Source organism: Solea solea, chromosome 1, assembly GCF_958295425.1.
Source record: "Solea solea chromosome 1, fSolSol10.1, whole genome shotgun sequence".
Classification (NCBI taxonomy): domain Eukaryota; kingdom Metazoa; phylum Chordata; class Actinopteri; order Pleuronectiformes; family Soleidae; genus Solea; species Solea solea.
This window is the reverse complement of record NC_081134.1, coordinates 15,080,732-15,099,733: the sequence shown is the minus strand read 5'-3', so window position 1 is coordinate 15,099,733 and position 19,002 is coordinate 15,080,732. Positions and strand designations below refer to the sequence as shown.

The 19,002-nt window shown below is 38.3% G+C and overlaps 1 protein-coding gene across 1 annotated transcript in view; it reads right to left on the bottom strand.

The window, feature by feature from the left end:
- The window catches only part of asic1c (acid-sensing (proton-gated) ion channel 1c), a 77,492-nt gene extending 65,481 nt beyond the window's left edge, over positions 1-12,011 (bottom strand). The window contains exon 1 of the mRNA XM_058639323.1: positions 10,506-12,011. Coding sequence (XP_058495306.1) covers positions 10,506-11,060 — 555 coding nt within the window. The 5' untranslated portion in view covers positions 11,061-12,011. The remainder of the gene's footprint in view (positions 1-10,505) is intronic.
- Between the last annotated feature and the right edge of the window lie 6,991 nt (positions 12,012-19,002).

Here is a 19,002-nt window from a genome sequence, read left to right as displayed (position 1 = left end):
ATTCATTTTTAAGTATTTTCTTATTGATACAGCTGCCATTATCAGTTACAAGATATTCAGGCATTTTAACGTTCAAACTACTAAAACACACTGCAGCAGACGCAGATTGCTGTACTGATGGGAAAAAGCAGTTGTGTAAATCCAATAGAGGAGGGCAAAAATAATTATGATCTAATGAATTTTCAAAGGGCAGACTGGGCTCCCTCATCAAAGCAACAACATTCCCCTTGGCTATATCCTTTGAAATCTTCAAGTAACCAAGACACAAGGAGATTTTTTTTATGCAGAGGCAAAAGTTGAGTCATGAGACAATATATTTCATAAAAATACTACTGAAAGATGGAATAAATTTGGATTTGTTTTCATATTTAATTTGATTCCATATTAAATGAGTTGTCAATGTATCTCTCAAATGATACAGATTAGAGCAAGAATAACATTCAAGACAGAATGATAAAGACAAGTCAACAATAACAAAACAGAATATAAACTAATGATTGAAGAACATTACAATTATTTCAAATTAAAGCCACTGGTTATTGTATGGTACATGTAAGGAACATTTAAAAGAACAATGGAGGACTTTGGTGATGCGACTAAAATGGAAACAAATCTATCGTTTGCATTTACAGCTTCCTTAAATTTAAGCTTTAAATACATACCAATACAGGTAGACATATTGATTTGAATGTTGGTAATAATGCCCATGATGGAATTGAGTATGAATAAGATTTTGATCTAACCTTGCTCTCAAATTTGTGGTATTTGCAAACACCTACAAGCATAGCCTATTCAATACGTTTAGGTTGTGTCCACACCTGGGCTGCTAAATATAAGGTAAATAGGTATACCAGGTTAAAACATGAATCGAGAGACTCAATCATTTTTCAACACGTGCTATGATTATTGGCCAAGTCGTTGAATAAAACAAAACGTTCTCAATTTACCAATAAACATTTAAACTTACTATGTTATTGTTATCAGTGTAATCCAGTTTGAATACTGAAGTAAAAGCAGCAGGGTAGATGCTACTGCCTCACTCAAGAGATGCTGCCATTCTGACATGATATCAAAGGACAGGGACACTCCAGGGAGACATGCTGGTTCTGTTGCAAATTCTTGCATTTATTCACTCAAGTGTTGAGTTAAGAACACTGACAGCAGGTGATGATTTAAAAGACTATCAGTTGTTAGGAAGGGGGGCAATTTACCTAGGGTTACCTAGGTTTTCAAATAATCTTTGAGAAACTGGCTTGTCTCTCTTTTATAAAAGACGTTAAACAAACATGAAATTTGCTTTTCCGCCATCATTTTATCAGTGGATATATTTTCAGCTGACAAATTGCAGCTAATGTGATTTTGTTTCTCTTTAACCCTAACACTTAGGTTCTTTAGTAGTTACACCTTGTTGAGGGGCTAAATTAAGTCACATCGCTCTTGTCAAATGTGCAGAAAACAGCAGATGAATGCTTCAATGAAATGTTTAATTCATTTCACATACACTTGCAGCAAGTATTCTTAATAACATAATCTTACGGGAAAAAAAGCAGGCCTCTTGCCATACATAAATTGAGTTTAATACAAACACAGGTCAAAGATTTGCCTAAGATTCTTCCTTGCATTGATACAGACCAAAAAATCTCAAGCAACGTCAAGAGTTTCTGACACAAGAGAAGGCAGAGAAAAGCTTGAATGGTCTACTCGCTTGGCAGAGGTGTGACCTTCTGTTTGGCCAAAGACTGCAGGCTATCACATCATCTAACGGCGTTGTATTTGTGGCTCCACTACTATACTACCACTGCAGGCTATAACAGTGTATCGAAATAAACCTGTTACAAAGCCTATTTGTGAGCAGTCCCCTATTTCTGGCCGTGGCACTGCAAGATTGGATTTTCATAAAAATACTAGTGTGTTGAGGGCCATGAACCTGCCATGCATCAAATGTTTCAGCTAACATTGGGGGATAATAGCATACACACAGAACACAACACAGTATGGGCCATGATTAACGTAGGTATAATGACAAAAAAACAAAAAGTGTAAAGCTCAGAGGCCCACACTAATCTCTCCCAAGATACATTTTATTATAATGTGTAACATTTAGGAGGGCGTAAAAGCAGAAATTTAATATACCACCCCCAGGTTTGTTCATACTAATGTATAATTGCTTTTGAAATAAAAAAAACCCCAAACATTGTTTGGTTTTGTACTGTAAGTAGGGGCCTTGCTTTACAGAGGCCGCCATCATGTTTCAATTCCTGTCAATTCAAGTCTTAATTAGTTTTCACACCTAATAGTCCGCTAGACTCGGTACCATTGGGGACTAGGTTCAGTTGGGGGTTGCAACATTCAGCCGGTCCGACTTTGCTTTCACACTGCAATTAATTGAAACGAACCAACACCTTTGAATAACGTATTCCCATAAAATATAGAACTGCATCAAATCCTATAATTTAAGTGAACCTACTAAATATATGCTGCAACAATGGGCTCAGCAAACGTTTTTACCCACAATGCCCTGAATGCCATGAGCTCGGTTGTGCATTCACACCTCACCAAACCTCACAAACCGGACTTTCCGAGCAAACAGACTAGGATTCGATTAAGAAGGACTGATGTGAATGCATACATAAACACTGGACCTTTAACAGCAGTAACACATGCCATCCCATAATGAAGCAAACCAAAATAAAAAAATAAATAAATAACCCAAATAACCTAACCTTACCCTACGTCTCTGGACTGTGAGCAGAGTAACTAGATAAAATCTAAGCAAACAAAACATCATGGAGACTCCACACAGCAAGACCACGGTTTGGATTTCAAACCAAGAACACATGCACCAATGCAACCCACCATACAACATAAAGTAATACTCTTCCTAAATATACTGTATGACTTATATCTTATGATATTCTATAATATCCTACAACACTTCACTCATGTAAACTACAGTATTTCAAACTAACTGGATCAACGTTACCCAGCATTAACTGGGTTTGTACTCTACAGAGGGACATGTTGACAATTTGGCCTGGATACAAAGTAATCAAGTGTTGGTGAAGATAAATGGACCACCACAGCTCATGAATGTTAATGAGTTAAGCACTGTAGCTCTATTTTTTGATGCAAGTCACAATCAAGGTAATGACGAGTTAAATTATTTTCCAGCACCGTTCTGTCTGTGTGATTAGTGGCTGAATGAAAAAAAATGCAAAGAGAGTCACACATTTCAAGCCGTGGGTATGATTTGGGGGGAAATTAATAAACATTCTGGACACGATGGAGGCAAAATTTATTTATTCAGATATATAAATGTGTGCTTTCTTGTTGTGTTCCTGTACTCTAATGGAAAATGCACTCATGCAAACACAGGGTTCAAGACACATTTTTCACCCAGGCAACACCAAAAGATATAGACGTTTTGTGAAAGCAACATCTTTTAAAATCGTACATAAATCAAACTAGACTGACCTTTACAGTGGAAAGGTTTCAGGAGGGCTTTTAAGAATTACCCTTTAAACAAATCTTTCTTTTACAGTAGAAACATTGTCTGCTCCAATTGTGGTGTCCTCTGAATAGTTTAGACATTTTTTATTGCATTTGTGACTCTTTCTCTTTGTGTGTGTGTGTGTGTGTGTGTGTGTGTGTGTGTACATAATCCTGCTACCACTAAAATGTACTTCAATATCTGTTTGAACACAGTTACAGAGCAAAAATAAAAGTCAGGTTGTAAGTCTTTATTTGGTTTATTCAGCACTGAGGCTTTAAATCATAAATTGATTTGGCTCCCAAGGTTTTCCCCAATACAAAACCCTTGTCAGCCAAATCAAGTGGATTTTATTTACATAGCAAAAGGTATAGTCAAAGTCTTCTAGTCTGTACACTAGCATACAACTCCCACTTCCCTTTGGCCAGCATTTTTGATAATGATCCTGTTGTATAGTTATTGTGCCATTTCCAGTGTTTTAATAGAGATAAATAGGGACTTTTTGACATGTGGCCAAATACTCTAAACGCAAACAGTGTGATTGATTTTTATCAGCTATTTTGTGCCAAATCAATCAATAAAAATGTATTGACTGGCTGAAAGCTGGCTCTGGACATTCCCCGCTACTTTACTTTACTATTATGCCCAGACCGTTGAGCAAATCAAAAAGACATCTGAAGACTTTTCTCTTCGCGCTGGCTTTTAACACTAGCTAGGTAAGACTACTTGGCCTCACTGTACAGTCTTGGACTATTCTAATTTACTTCTCTATTGTTCTATGACCTCATCCTCTGCTAATTGTTCTCTCCCTCTCTCATGCACTCCTGCTCCTGGCCTCTCTCCTCTGACTCCTCGCTTTTTCTATCCTCTTTTCTGTCTCCAACCTCTTTTCTTGTGCCATTTCTAAATTTTTAGTTTTACTGTGGTGGCTTAGTCTTTTCTAGGTTGCCTATTTCATGGTTGTATTGTTTTGTTTTTGTTCTTTTGCTGTTGGTCCATGTTCCTTCTTTCTGTTGTTCTCCCCCTTTCCTATTTTTATTTTATTTTGACAAACTTGTTGTATTGTTTGATCATTGATATGTTGATTTGTCCTCTCCTGTTACTCATCTCTCCTTGTTACGCCTGTCTTTTTTGCTCTCTACCTTTCCATCCCCCACCTCTCCTCTGTTCCCTAACGTCCTCTCACCCCAACCAGCCGAGGCTGATGACTGAATGATTTGCTCATTGTGATGAACTGTTGGGCTTCTGTATTTCCTTGCCTTACCAGACAAGATGCCTTGTAATGTTTGATTAGGCATGACTGGTTTGTTAAGTACTTTGCAGCATTTGTTAGGAAAAGTACTATATAAACAAAGTTTGCTATTATTATTAGTATAACTTGGGAGGGGTTTTTTGACTGAAGAGAATTTCTCTTACTAATAGTAAAATGATAATTAGTGCAATACACCACTCACTTTTATTGCTGATCAATGTCTGGGGCAAACCAGAAAGTCATTTTTGTATTATTTTGTAACTAGGATCAAGAATAAGCAGTTCTCTTGTGACCAAAACTGTCTTGTGTGTCTAAAACTGTCTGTTCATTTTTCATTATTTAAAAACATCACATGTACAAGAATAGCTTATCACCACACATGATGCATCCTCTAAGCAAACTGCAGTTTATTTAAACTAACACCATTACATACTAAACTTGCAGGGCAGTAGCAGTCCTTGTTGGAAGTCTTTGCCGATATAGCTAGAGTCATCATTTGGTTGCAGCAGCAGTATAAGCTGTAATGGCTAATGCTGTTATCTACTGATGTCAGATGTGAGTGGTGACATGAGGCAATCTCAGGCAGAGATTAGGCTCATTCGAGGCGTCCTGGCAGGAATGCAGATGGGAGTAGGGTTGAGGGAAATGACAAGAACTGCAGTTAAGTTGGACAGTTTCATCTTCCTCAGGTGGCACTGGAAGTCAAATATCTGTCATTGTGCAAAAGTTACTGCTTACAGTCTCCAGGGTAGAACTTGTTAGTCTATGGAAATTGTTTAAATAACATACATTTGTCCAACAAACAATACAGATTGTTAATAATTACCAGTGCATACAAAGTAGTGCACAGATCACTTGAGAACACTGGAGAGTAATTTTGGAGATCATTGTATTCATTAGAGCCCTATGATAGGCTGGCTGGCACCTTGACCAGGGTATTCTGGCCCAGTGTAAGCTAAGATTGGCTGCCGCTCCCCCCACCCTCCCTCGGATGATAGACAGCAGCAGCAGCACTCTTTAGTCTCCCTCAATAAGGCTGATATGAACAGAACTGGGGTGTCTCCCTCATTTGTATTCTTCCTGTCGATTACCGTCTTTACAGTCGAGTAGGCCTGATTTATTCTTGCCGACCTTGTGCTGCCTTCTAAATCTTCTTGAAGGCTCTGTGAGGAAGTGTGCAGGTTAACATTTTTCTTTTAAGCCTGCACTTAAGTGGGAGCCTTTTTCCCTCAATGTGATGTTGAAAACTATATCTATAGGGAAATTAGGGGGTTAATTAATTTGCTTGCTAGTCTTAGAAGAAAAACAGAAGCAAAATAAGAGTCAAGACTTGTAGAAAATGTGACCGTCCACAACTATTTCTGAGATTTACCAAGTAGGAGATAGGAAACAGAGGATGGTGATGGATATTTCATTTCAAAAATGCCCTGCACCTTAATAGCTATACAGTGATCTTGCAGCCCATGCTTCACATTTTCCCCCATTTGCTTTTGCTTCCAGAGTGTAGCTGCTGCAAGCTTCTCACAACTCATCTCACCTGCTAAAAAACTCATGAAACATTCGGTGGAGCACGTTCTCTTCTTCTCACTGTTGCTTCCCTGAGTCAGACTGCTGTGGAGTAAGTAATGATATGGTTTTGCTGATATAAAAATACAGAAAACTTTCACCTCTGCAGTTCAGAGTTACCACTGAAGTGGAGCATTCAGTCTGACAGCAGAGCGACAACAACACAAAAACTAGTGACTGCAAATGCTGCATCTCTGGATGGAAAGGATTCAAAAGGGTTAACTACCATATACATACGCAATACGTGCAGAAATATCTAAGCCCTGGAAAGTCAAGTGTGGGAATCACACTGAAGATGATGCATAAAGTCAGACTACGCTGTCAAGACTTTAGAACACATTTACAATCTATCTCATATTGACTCTTAACAGAACCTGCATCACCATCTGCGTAAGTGTGACATTTTACTCTCCCAACACAGCTGCTCCAGAGTAGCGTAAACAAATAAACCAGCTTCACAAACAATGAATGGTTTTAAAATGACAACATTGCTGTCATACAGTATCATTGACAAGCCAATAATATCACTGTCGAGTTCTAGCGTCACTTGCTTTACTGCCGAAATTAGCCTCTGAATGGGGAGGAGCTCTGCCAACACGTTTAGTGCAGATGGACATGTCACACGGTGTCATTCAATCTCATCTCAACTGTAGCCACAACTCGTACTCATGACACCTGCTGTCATCTGAGTGATAAGATGAAAGAAAACTTGCATTGTAAAGACTGAGCTTCAGCAAAATGTAATGACGAATACTGATTTCAGGCACTCACAAAAAAAAGGACAGAAATGTAATCCAGGGGGGACATGTGACCTATCAAGACTTGGAGAATGATGCACTACATCTGAACACCTGTTCACTACCAGTTGTCTATCATCGACAGAGGTGAGGTGACATTTACATACAGTGTCACACACACACACACACACACACACAGTGGTCTATCGGACAAAATCTGGAAAATCATTTTCTTCAAAGACACACAGTCATTTAACGCCAAATACCAACACAAATTAATGTGTAAGAGGTAAAAGAATAATCAAGTCCAATAGGTTAATTAACATTGATAGACACTACATTTCAACATCCAAATAATGGTTACGTCTGACTGAGGTTTCAAGATATAAAGGTATCATCTTAAGGGGATAAGTGATGATAAGAAGCAGAAATGAACTGTGGTTCAACAAATTATATGTGTTTCATCATTCTAAAGAGTGAGCTCATTGTGGAAATAGTTTCCAGCAGAGGTAATGGTCAGACGCTCATTTAAAGCCCATGAGACTCTAAAAAGATGAAGTCTTCCCCGCTGCTTTTGACAAGCACACTACAGAGCCAACCTTAAGATAACATTCATATTCTGACAAGCTTTAAAATGGCTGTACAAACTGTTCTTAAATTTTTGCCTTGCAAGGGTTAAAAATGACTTGCTTTATGACACTGGCAACAGAGCACACATGACACATGAAAATCATTAGAAAAGATTCAAATGTCAAATATACAAATTGCCACTCTCCCCCTTTCCACCCATCCATTACAGTGCAAAACATTTAAATGCTTTGTTTCCCAACTGCATCATAATCCAGACTTGATGGGATTCTTCCTTCATTTATTCAAGGTCAAGGCTCATCACTTCCACAGTCCTTTGCATTGTAAATCCTCCTATCAACATAACTGTGGGGGAATTTGAATAATTGAACATTTCCTTTATCATACCATCTGAATATTTGTGTATTTGGAGTTAATACTGGTTGAAAAGGAAAACCCACACAAATACAAATCAGTAGATAAAAATCAACCAAATACAGCCTGGTGTATTGATATAGTTTTTTTTCCTCCATTGAAGCTGACTTTGTTATTCTCTTAGTGACCAAGCCACAGTGTTTACAGTTAGTAGAATACGATTATTATCAGATACAGCACCAAAAACTCAGCTAGATGGCTATAGTACACTGGCACTCATCCAAGCCCTGACAAGCACATTTCTACCCACTGAGCACATGACACACTACGGTGAGGCACTCCATCTAAACAACGCAACAGAGTGATGGATGGGATATCAAGACCGTTCAAATCTGACAAACAATCGTTAAACAAGTCACACAGATTACATTTGCCTAACAAAAACAAAATAACAGAGCATGACCAAAGTCATTCATTTTTGACTACCTGGTTGTAATCTAAGTATAAAATAGAGTTTTGCTTTTATGTACACTTAAATGGAGATTTACATTATCTCTACACAAAGTAGAAAAAAGAACTTGGATTAAAAAGAAATATTTAATTAGTGTTTTATCTGCTCAGAGAAGAGCTGTGATTAACCGATTGCAGAGTCACTTAAGCCTGGCCATCTGCAGGGGTTTCATTCAGGGTCGATTAAAGACAAAGTATAGATAAGAAATTTAGTTATGAGTGGATAGTTTCACTTGAGGGGTAAATTATACATAATTCCCACTGGTCAAAAACCCAGTTTAATCCCAAGTTTTTTTCAGCATTCAGTCCCAGTTTAAAATGACTCTGAATTGTCAGTGGGGATTTAAGCTGAGGTGACCATGTTAATTTATTTTTCGTCTGCTTAATTTTTGCAGGGATGGAAATTCCGGCATAATTTCCAGCTCAACACGTCATCTTGACGAGGTACATGGTTGGCCTGTACAACTTGAGACAGTGCTCAGTATATTTAATCTTACTTCATTTAACTAGCAATTTAAAATTGGTCACTGCCAGGTTTGAAAGAGGGACTAAAAGTAAAAAGATACAAGACAGTAACGACTGTAACATGGTTACAGAGCTGATCTTCTTCCTCTAACTCATTGTTTCCAGCGTATTTGTGACATGGGGAAAAAAAAACAAACACCACTGGACTGACCAACCACTGGCAATATGAATGTATACTCCTTTTTTTTTTTTTAGAGTGTTTAAAAATAACCTTTTCATTTAAGTGTGAATGAGGATTTAGATGTCGTTCCAGCAAACCTACAATTGAACAGATGGGATATGGGATACAGACAAAGGGAGAAGAATAAAATGTAATAGAATTGGGGTATTCTTGTTTTAATAAGATAATATAAAATCCAGACTGAGAATAGAAGAGCTTTTGGGTGTGTTTTTGGGTCTGTATTTTACTCAAACTAAGAAAACTTGTTTTTTGTCACACTTTCTCAATACATTTAGTTTATGATGGATTAAGTTGAGCTATACTTTAGCCTCTTTAAGGTAAGCTCGGTAAGCACATAATTTTACTGTAAGAGAACCCATTTCTTTTTCAGTACAAACACACAAATTGAGAATTACTAAGCTTTACATTAAGGCCTATGGCTACTCCTCGTTTATTTGCCACTTTTTCAGATCACACAGCTAACACTGTGTCCCGCTGCAATTCAGCAGCAGTAAATGGTTACGTTGGGATTTTATAGGGTATGCCTGATGTCACCTCGACCCATAATTCTGCTTATAATCAGCTGAGGAGGGGATTCTTTCGTTATCTGCTGGTTCTGTCTTATCAAACAATATACCCAAAGTCTGCAGATGAATAAAGATATAGTGTTGACACACACACACACACACACACACACACACACCCAAGGAGAAACCATTTACTGTTAAGTGGACGTCATTCATAATGTATAGTCAATGAAGAGTTATTTAACTGGATAGACAAAGAAATACATGGGGGGCAGAATTACACTTTGAGGTATAATTTAGAACATGATAAACGTGTGAAAGATTAACATGAACAATGGGGTGGCACACAACACCACAGTGACCACATCCTCATAAAGTAACTGTCAATTAGAAACCTCAGTTTGAGCTACTGCATGTTACAGTGACTGATTAGTCAAAACAAGGGCTTGTATGCATAGTTAAATCACCCATCAGAGCTGATGTGGATGTGCTTCATTGAGACACAGGACACAACACCAAAATAATTTCTTTCCTCTTGGCAGTCAAGCTGTTAACATCACCTGATCCACTACCACATGGTTTATGCACTGTTATCTGTTCTTAGCAAAAATGTAATGCAGTTTTTTTTCCCCAAGATAGGTCTATATTGGAGCACCAGTTGCTTTTAAGCCAAGCATGTGCTTAAACACGCACCATCATTTCAACATAAGAGAGACACTGTCCACTCCGGCAGGAAGTAAAACAGGAGACATATTGTGCAGAATTACAGCAGTGTAAAATAAGAATGAACACTTACTGTGGAGAAATTTACTGGGTAGCATTCCTCTCCTCGGAAGGTGCACTGCAGTAGCATCTCACTGATGTCATGACCTGTACGGTTATAGAAATCAGTCATGTTGAACAGTTTTGGTTTGAAGTTCTGAAAGTTTGCTTTATCCTTTAGGGCAGCCAGAACCTCCGGCTCAGCCAAGTGCGGGTTGGCTATTTGGTAGTTACTGTTGAGGAGGGCCAGGAGCTCCCCCACATGATAGAGGTCATTTCTGGTGATTTTGGAGAAGCGGAACTCATTAAGGTTACAGAAGGTAATTGCTGGAAAGGTGAGGTTTGCTGCAGCCACCTCGTCCAGCTTGGTGACATGAGGATACTCCAGGTAATAGGACACTCGATCCAAGCAGACAATCATCAATAGACATAGAGAACCGAGGAATGAAAGAGTCCAAAGGAACCGGCGGAATGTCATATGCCCATAGGCAAATATGTGACTCATGCCATGTAGGGTTGATATGTTTGCAAAAGCTTGCAGGTTGGAAGGCCTGACGCTTTCAATGCTTTCCTCTGAGCTTTCTTTCATGGTTGTGAAGTAATGCTGAACACTGTCTCTCCAAGAACTTCAGGTTAGAGACTTTGCTTAGCAACAGCAAAAGCAGGATCCAGCTGGCAGCGCTAGTTTGGCACACTGCTTCTTTATTCCCTCAAGTCGTGGTAAAGGTCTCAGTGAATAGCTACCTTAAAAAGGTTGTCAGTCTCTGTAATACTTTTCTTTTCATCACAGTTCACCTTCCAGTGGTTGTCAGCTGGTCCTGTAGTCCCAGGTCCCCCCCTTGTCTTTCAGGCTGCTTTTTTTTTTTATCTCCAAAGCTGTCTCTCTCACTCTTTGCACAGCTATCCTTTGTAGTGGCACCAACCACAATGACAGCTCCAGAAACACCCACTTCTAACAAAATGCAATGCTTCCTGATTCCTGAGTGGTGTGAAAAAGGGACAAGAAAGGAGGGACGGACAGAGAAAACAGCAGACGCAAGGAAAGAGGCGAGAGATGAGGCGGAGACTGCAATGAAAAGGGCTAGCGTTTGGAGAGAGGTGCTAAGCCTGAGCAGTCAATGGGACCCTTCCTCCTCCAATCGGAGAGAATGCCTCTACATCGCTGTGATAATGGTATGCGATGGTTTTGTGAATGGAAGTAATAAAGAGAGAAATGGCTCACTAGTCCCTTGCTGTCTTATGTCTCGTGTCTCTTTTGCTGTCCTCTTTTCTTCCAGAAACGAAAATGAGAGGGTCAGAGACCTCCGACCAACCTACCACTGTGCTTGACAACCGGCGTTCACAGCTTCCACGGGTCCCACTTCCTTATTTGCACAGATCCTCAGTTAACAGGGAAGACCACCTCTTGATGCTTTATGGCCACCCCCCACCAGTAAAGCTGCTTCAAGACCTCCAGATTTAGTCCCGTTAACATACAGATTTATAATCTGCCGTGTGGAGCCTTTCACGCTCTTTTCGCTTCCTCTCTCTCTCTCTCTCTCTCTCTCTCTCTCTCTCTCTCTCTCTCTCTGCCACCACTCCCCCATTTCTTGCTCTCCCTCTCTCGCTCCCTCTCCCTCGCCTCTTTAGTAGTCAGGATCCATCCCACTGCTGAATGGTTGCTTTGCTTGTGTGTCTGTGCTCACAGCTGAAGTCTCTCAATCTGGACACCACCTTCACTGTGTTATTATTATCTACTCTCCTCCTACAGCCTCTGTCGCCTTGTTTGCTCACACACAAAAATGCCACAGGTTGCATGTTTTATGCACTTACCCAATAGAGGACCAGAAATTTTAACCTTACAATGCAATGCAATAAAACAATAACAAATATATAACCAAACCAGGAGATGATTTCTTAATCATGTCTGATGGATAAATCGGATTGTATTTGATTCATTTTAGGATTTTTATCCATTTCATTTATATTTTTGTTGTTTCTTGTGACAGCATACATTTAAAAAATAATTGCTGTAGTATATGTAGAAGGGACACATAATAAAAACAAAGTGTTTCACAGATTGATACAGCAGTCCTACGTTATGCTTCACTACATGTGACTACATGCGAGTCTCAGGCTTAACCAGTAATGCAGTTGGTGATTTTATTGGGGTTAAAAGTTCACCACACCATTTTGAGAAACCTTTTCATTGCACCTAGGACCAAACAAGATTATCACTCATTGGCTACCCAGGGATGTCTTATTATCATGACAATAGGTGAGGCGGTTTGACCACAGTCCTTGAGGAATAAATCAATATTCAGTCCTAGTAACCAAGCACAGAGACTATTACCCTCAACACTATAGAGGCTTGCAATTGATGAAACTATGAAAACCTTTTCATCCAAAAACATCTGAGAAATGTCAACCATACAATGTCAGCATTGTTGCCGTCAAGACGCTATCAGAAAATTGCTCACTGGAGGAAACACAAAAGTGATAGACTAATGTATTTTTAAATCTACCATCACACTCTTTACCTGACAGGGAATATGCGAAGAGTTGGAGCAGAAGTGCCAAAACAATATCTGACATATGTCAATTTCAAAAATACAAGACTTTTGTTTCCTCCCAAAAGGAGCAGCACGAGTAGAAACAAGTCATTAAAGTCACTCTCATGACTCATAACATCATGACACCTTAAATATATCCAATAGTACTCCTTGTGAAAAATGTCCCTGACTTGATAAGATGTTTGCATTAGAAGAGACTGATGTATGGCTCAAGGCTGGTTACAGTCCTCTTAGACTTTAAAATGTATAGAACTGAGCAGCTCTATTTGTATCACAATCAGGACTGATAATGTATAATGTGCTAAAACCCTCTTCGCCATGATGGATAGTTGTGCATCTATTTAACATGTGAGACTTTCTCTGAGATTTTATGTCTTCACTAACAAACAGCGTCACATATGTCACTGTGATTAACTGTTGAAAATAACAAATGCAGTGCCACATAAGTCAATGTTGTTGAGAAAAGCACATGCAGAATACCTTAATGAGCATTAGGTAGCACTTAAGCAAGCCAGCAGCAGCAATCATGTTTCTTCTCCAGAGACTGGACGGGTGTGTGGAACTTGGTGGATGTGCAGAGACCCAAGTCTTTCCATGATATTAACCTTTGCATAAGAATTAAGGTCAACTGTTTAAATGAGTTAAACAGGAAACGACGAGGGGAAATCCTGTGACTATACACATGATTTCATCGTAATTGAACAATGATAAATGGGTCCTTTGCACAGCAACCACTTTGACATGTCACAACAGGAAAATCACTGGTGTAAATAATCAAATGATGGCTAAGCTCAATTTAGCTTCCTCAGTTTTAGTGAGCAAGCTGGTTCACTGTCACTGCTAAAATATGTCAAAATGGCTGCTATGCAAATGGCCTATAGTTGAATTGTCCACAGTGAAACAAACTTATTTATATCTCGAAAAATAATGGTGATTTTTTTCAACATGGTATTATTATACAAGTCTGCATTTACACAGTGGAAATACTCTTCGTGTAGCATTTATTTGAATTCTCTTCACATATGGGGAAACATTGTCCTGTGTCAAGAGTAGGAAACTGAAATTCTGCATTCACATTGGCTGGCAGGCCTGTTTTTGCAGATTGCGGGATTAAGGTTGTAGACTTACAATAGTAATTTGCTTTCAAGTGGATGGTAGAATGCACATCATAATGCAGTTTAACATTAAAAAGGAATGGTATTACTTGTGGCACTGCTCGGCACTACACTATTTCTGAAGCCTTGGAATTTCTTTGTTTGACTATGAACTAATTACATGGCGAAAAAGAAAATCCAAATTGAAAAAACACCTGACATAGATCAATCTTGTTCACCATATTTTCCATAGTGACTCAGAGTGGCCACACACCCCAGGTCTACATATACAAGCATGTTATAACTGTTCAAGCTTTTTTCAAAAGCAGTTACTAGGATTTGTTGACCCTTATGCAACCATGACAAAATGCTTGTTAAATTACAATTTTACAGTAAGGCTTGAAACATGTGCCTATACAGCACTAAATATATATAGATGTGGAAATTCATTATAATTCAAATTATTATTGCTGTACATGAGTTATGGAAGACCTAACAAATGTGTTTATTAATCCCCTGAACCATTGTTGGGACACTAATGAAAATTGACCACACACGATAAATGGCTACACTCACTGACAAAGACGTCCAACAAATGAGGACTGCCTCATATATCTGCTGTAAACAAAGTGTTGGCAGAGGCTTTGAGAAAATGTTCTGAATAAAAGTTTAGCCTGATTTGACAAGTCATCTCAATAATAATAATAATAATAATAATAACAATTATTATTATTATTATTATTATTATTATAATAATCAATCATGGATATTACACATATCACTAAGTAATTACGACGCCCATGTTGTGCACAACTGGCAAGCAGCACACAGGACAGATTGCTCTGTTAAGAACTGAACATGGCGGTAAAGCATTTGACATTTAAGAGCATACAAGTCATTAAATTAAAGGAGCAACAGACACTGCACTGAACAGAACAGCACTAATATGATTGAACAAAAGCTGCTGAAAAAAACAAATCAGACTGCCTGCAATATGTAAGAGCATTTCTCTCTTTTCCACTGCAGAGGGGTGTGATTTCTTTTTTAATATTATTAGATATATAAAAAAAAACAAAAAACGCTCATGTTTGGATAATTAGGAAACCCAGAAGTTAAGACTATCATCTTTTACCCATAGCAGACACCTGAAACCAGACACCTGATCAGTTCAGCTATTTTCTGCATGGGGGCTGAGTAACAATTGCTGCAGTGCTAAGAGATTGGTTTAGATGCTGCAGACTTACAGGAGAAATATGAAAAAGACTACAGCACTCTGGACTAGTGCAACTTCTTCATCACAGGTCTACAACAAACATAGATACAGCAATTTCAGAGTGAAGACCTCAGCAGGAGGAGCTTTGTCACCTCTGTCACAACATAAATGTAATGTTGTTGAACATGATTTAAACTTACCAAGCATTCTGTTTTTTTGTGTCTAAACCTGACCTGAGCCTCATGCAGTAACAGCCATTCTCTCTTAAAACTGGAGTGGAACCCTAATTAATGTTACTGTGTTTGTCTAACTGCTTCATATCGACAAATATTTTCTGTGAAAAAGGCATTTTACACCAGATTATTAAAGAGAGCATTACAATCACATGCTATATGAGATTAACTCATTGAAAGTTTGCCAGTATACGTGACTAACTTCCACATCGAACCAATCCAAATGCCAAAGATCAGAGAATTTTAAAGATATAAAAATAAAAAGCTAGCCAGACTTTTTTTCCGTATTGTATATAAACCCTACTGCATGTAATTAAATGTGTTTAGTTTACATTTTCTTTTCCCATTTGCTCTCCTTTCAACCAAACCTATAAATGCCGCCCACCCGAAATCTGGTTCAGTTAAAAGCTTCTCCGTGTTAAAAATGGAATTCTTCATTACCACTGTCACCATGTCCTTCCTCGTGGTGGAACTAAATGTTTGGTTCTGTGCTATAATATTGTTAGGTCTCTGTAAAGTGCCTTGAGATGTAAAAAAACAACAACAAAAAAACTCCCTCAGCCTCAAAGCAATTTGCTTTTCTATACAATGTCCTGTTGCTCACACAAACACATTGAACAGGACCTATAATAAAAACATTGAATTAATAAACATCAGAATGACTGAATCAAGACATAGGAATTTAAAACATTGTTTGCTGCTTGTATGCATATATGTTACTGTGGTTTGCAAGCCCATGAGACAGCTACAGAGTAATCACTGCAGGTATCAGGCAAGGCTTTGCTCTATTAAGCCACAAATCCTTCAGGGGAAAAAAACACACACACTGCAACAGAACACACACACCTCATAGCCTTAAGCAATATGTCGATATGAGAGGTTGCGATAAACAGAAGGGCCAACATTTTTCTTTTTCTGTGGCTGTCAGACAGACATCGAAGTAGCAGATGTGCACACACTCACCTTTTCCCATTTTCTCTTCACAGATGAAAGCACCAAACAGAAAAAATCTCCCAGACAACAGAGAAGACGGCCTTCACAAAACACTCACCCAATGGCTGCTATTCACCGCGTGCGACAGTTGCTGCAAATGACCTTGTTTAAATGTTGTCCAAGATAAGGACTTATTTATTTGTAGTATATCTGCTGTACACCTGTGGAGAACAAAATTGAGAGCAGAAGGGAAAGTCAAGGACAGTGAACAAAGACATTTCATTTTACAAGGACATTTGCACCAATTATGCATATGTCTGTATTTATATTGCACTTTTCTCAAAGCTGCTTTACACAACAGTTTTACCATTCTATCGCTTATATGTCTTTCACACCCATTCACATGCTGCAGTCAGAGGAAATGTGGGGTTAAGTGTCTTGCCCAGGGACCCATCTGTATGTAGACTAGAGGAGCCAGGAATCAAATACTTGACTTGACTTGTATGAGAATATTGTGTGTACCATCATGACGTGTCCCTTCATACCTTGTTTCATAAAAATAAACTAATTTTAGCAGGTCCAAACTCCAGCACCACTTAAAACAAAATACATGTTCATGTTGAAAATGCTACTCCTCTCAGGTTTTATCACCGCTGTCAATCTACTTTACGCTACATATCCTAAATAACCGATGGGGAGTGATGTTGCACCAGCTTTCCCTCATTTGTTGCTCACCTGTCCACTGAATGGATGCATCTCAAAAATTCAGTAGAGCCTCACTGACATGTTTGTAGAGTCCAACTGAAATAAGAAAAATGCAAAGATAGTGAGATAGATGATACAAAGCAAAATCCTTTACTTAAATACACTTTTAGCATCAAACATGCTATAAATTATACAATAATTGTATTTTGTATGGGGCAACTGGTTATACAAGAGTTGCTACTAAGAGACTACAACAACCTTACACTGTTCTTTTTATTAGATAATATAGTTTTGCTAATACGTGCCTCAAGCTAAAACATGTTTATCTCACATTCAAATCATGATGTTCTATAAATACAAGTTTCAATGGACAAACACAGGCATAGAGATGAGAGCACATGACTATTAAACCAAAAAGAACATCAGACACCATAATAACACCAACTGAAAATAAAATACATTTTGTGAACCATACTAAGAGGGCAGAGCGACCAGTATGAGGGCCTAAAAAACTATTTTAAGCAAACCTTTACCAACACTGTGCACTACTTGATGAAAATGTACGTACTGTATGCAGTTGGTGAATTCTTCTCAGTGAAGAGAGGATATGTTCAAATTATATTTTAAATATTATTACAAAGCTTAAATACATCCTGGCCTGTGCAAAGAGACACACAGTTAAGGGACAACGTAGTTCACACAATTAAATATCTACCCTACATATGATTTAAAAATATGATCCATCATATACAAAGGGAAAGGGCTGCAGACTAGTGGGCAAAAATACCTAAACATATCTATATTACAATGTATGTTTCTGTACATTAAATTAATCTGGGGCTGAAATTCTAAATTCCATTTTAATTCAGCCTTATACTCCATATTATACATTTTTGATGACTGTAACCTCAGTAAAGAAATTATCATTTGCAATATGGAACTGACCATTTTAATACACTGTACATTATAAGCCTTTAAAAATGGTACCAGTCTGCCACCAAGTGGACATCATTTATATGGTGTAACCTCTTAAAATAACCTCCCTTTATAACATGACAGCCCTGAGAGATTGCATTAGGCATTTTCCACTGTTTATTTTGGTATGCCATAGAGGGAAAAGCACAGGTGTAAACAATAAAGTTAATTAAAGCTGGATTCCATTTAGCTGATTCAGTTTCAGGGCCTGGGTACAGTGCATGCTGCCTCACCCATCACCAACACAAGATAATACAACAAAAATAATATAGACAATGACATACTCCAACAAGTACATTCTTAATTTTAAAGTAAGCTATCAAATCTGGTGCACACAGTCAATGTTTTCACAGGAGGTAAAGCTATAAAGTAGAATTCTGCATCCTAACTGAAAGCACAACAAATGTTCAACTATGTTCAACACATAGTCCCCAAATAGTAGAAAGTAGGTCAATGTCCTTTCTGGATCTCCAATCAATCCCCATGTAAATATCCTGAACTATGTAATCACACATTGAACAATAATACAGTTAGTCAAGTGTAATCTCGCCAATAATTTATAAACGAACACTCACATGTATGTCAACTGGTTCCACAAGTGAAAGGACAACCCATTAAATTGACTAAATTGAAAGACAATCTGTCAAAAATAAGCAATATTATGCATTTTGACCACATGGTCCCTAGAACTTAAGAGAAACATTTCCTCGACATCACGTCAAAGTTACTGTCACTTCGCATAAATAACGTTATTTATTTATTAACCGCCTGAATTAGAACGTTGAACAGTTAATGGGAGGAAAGGCGCACGAGTCACAGCTCCAAA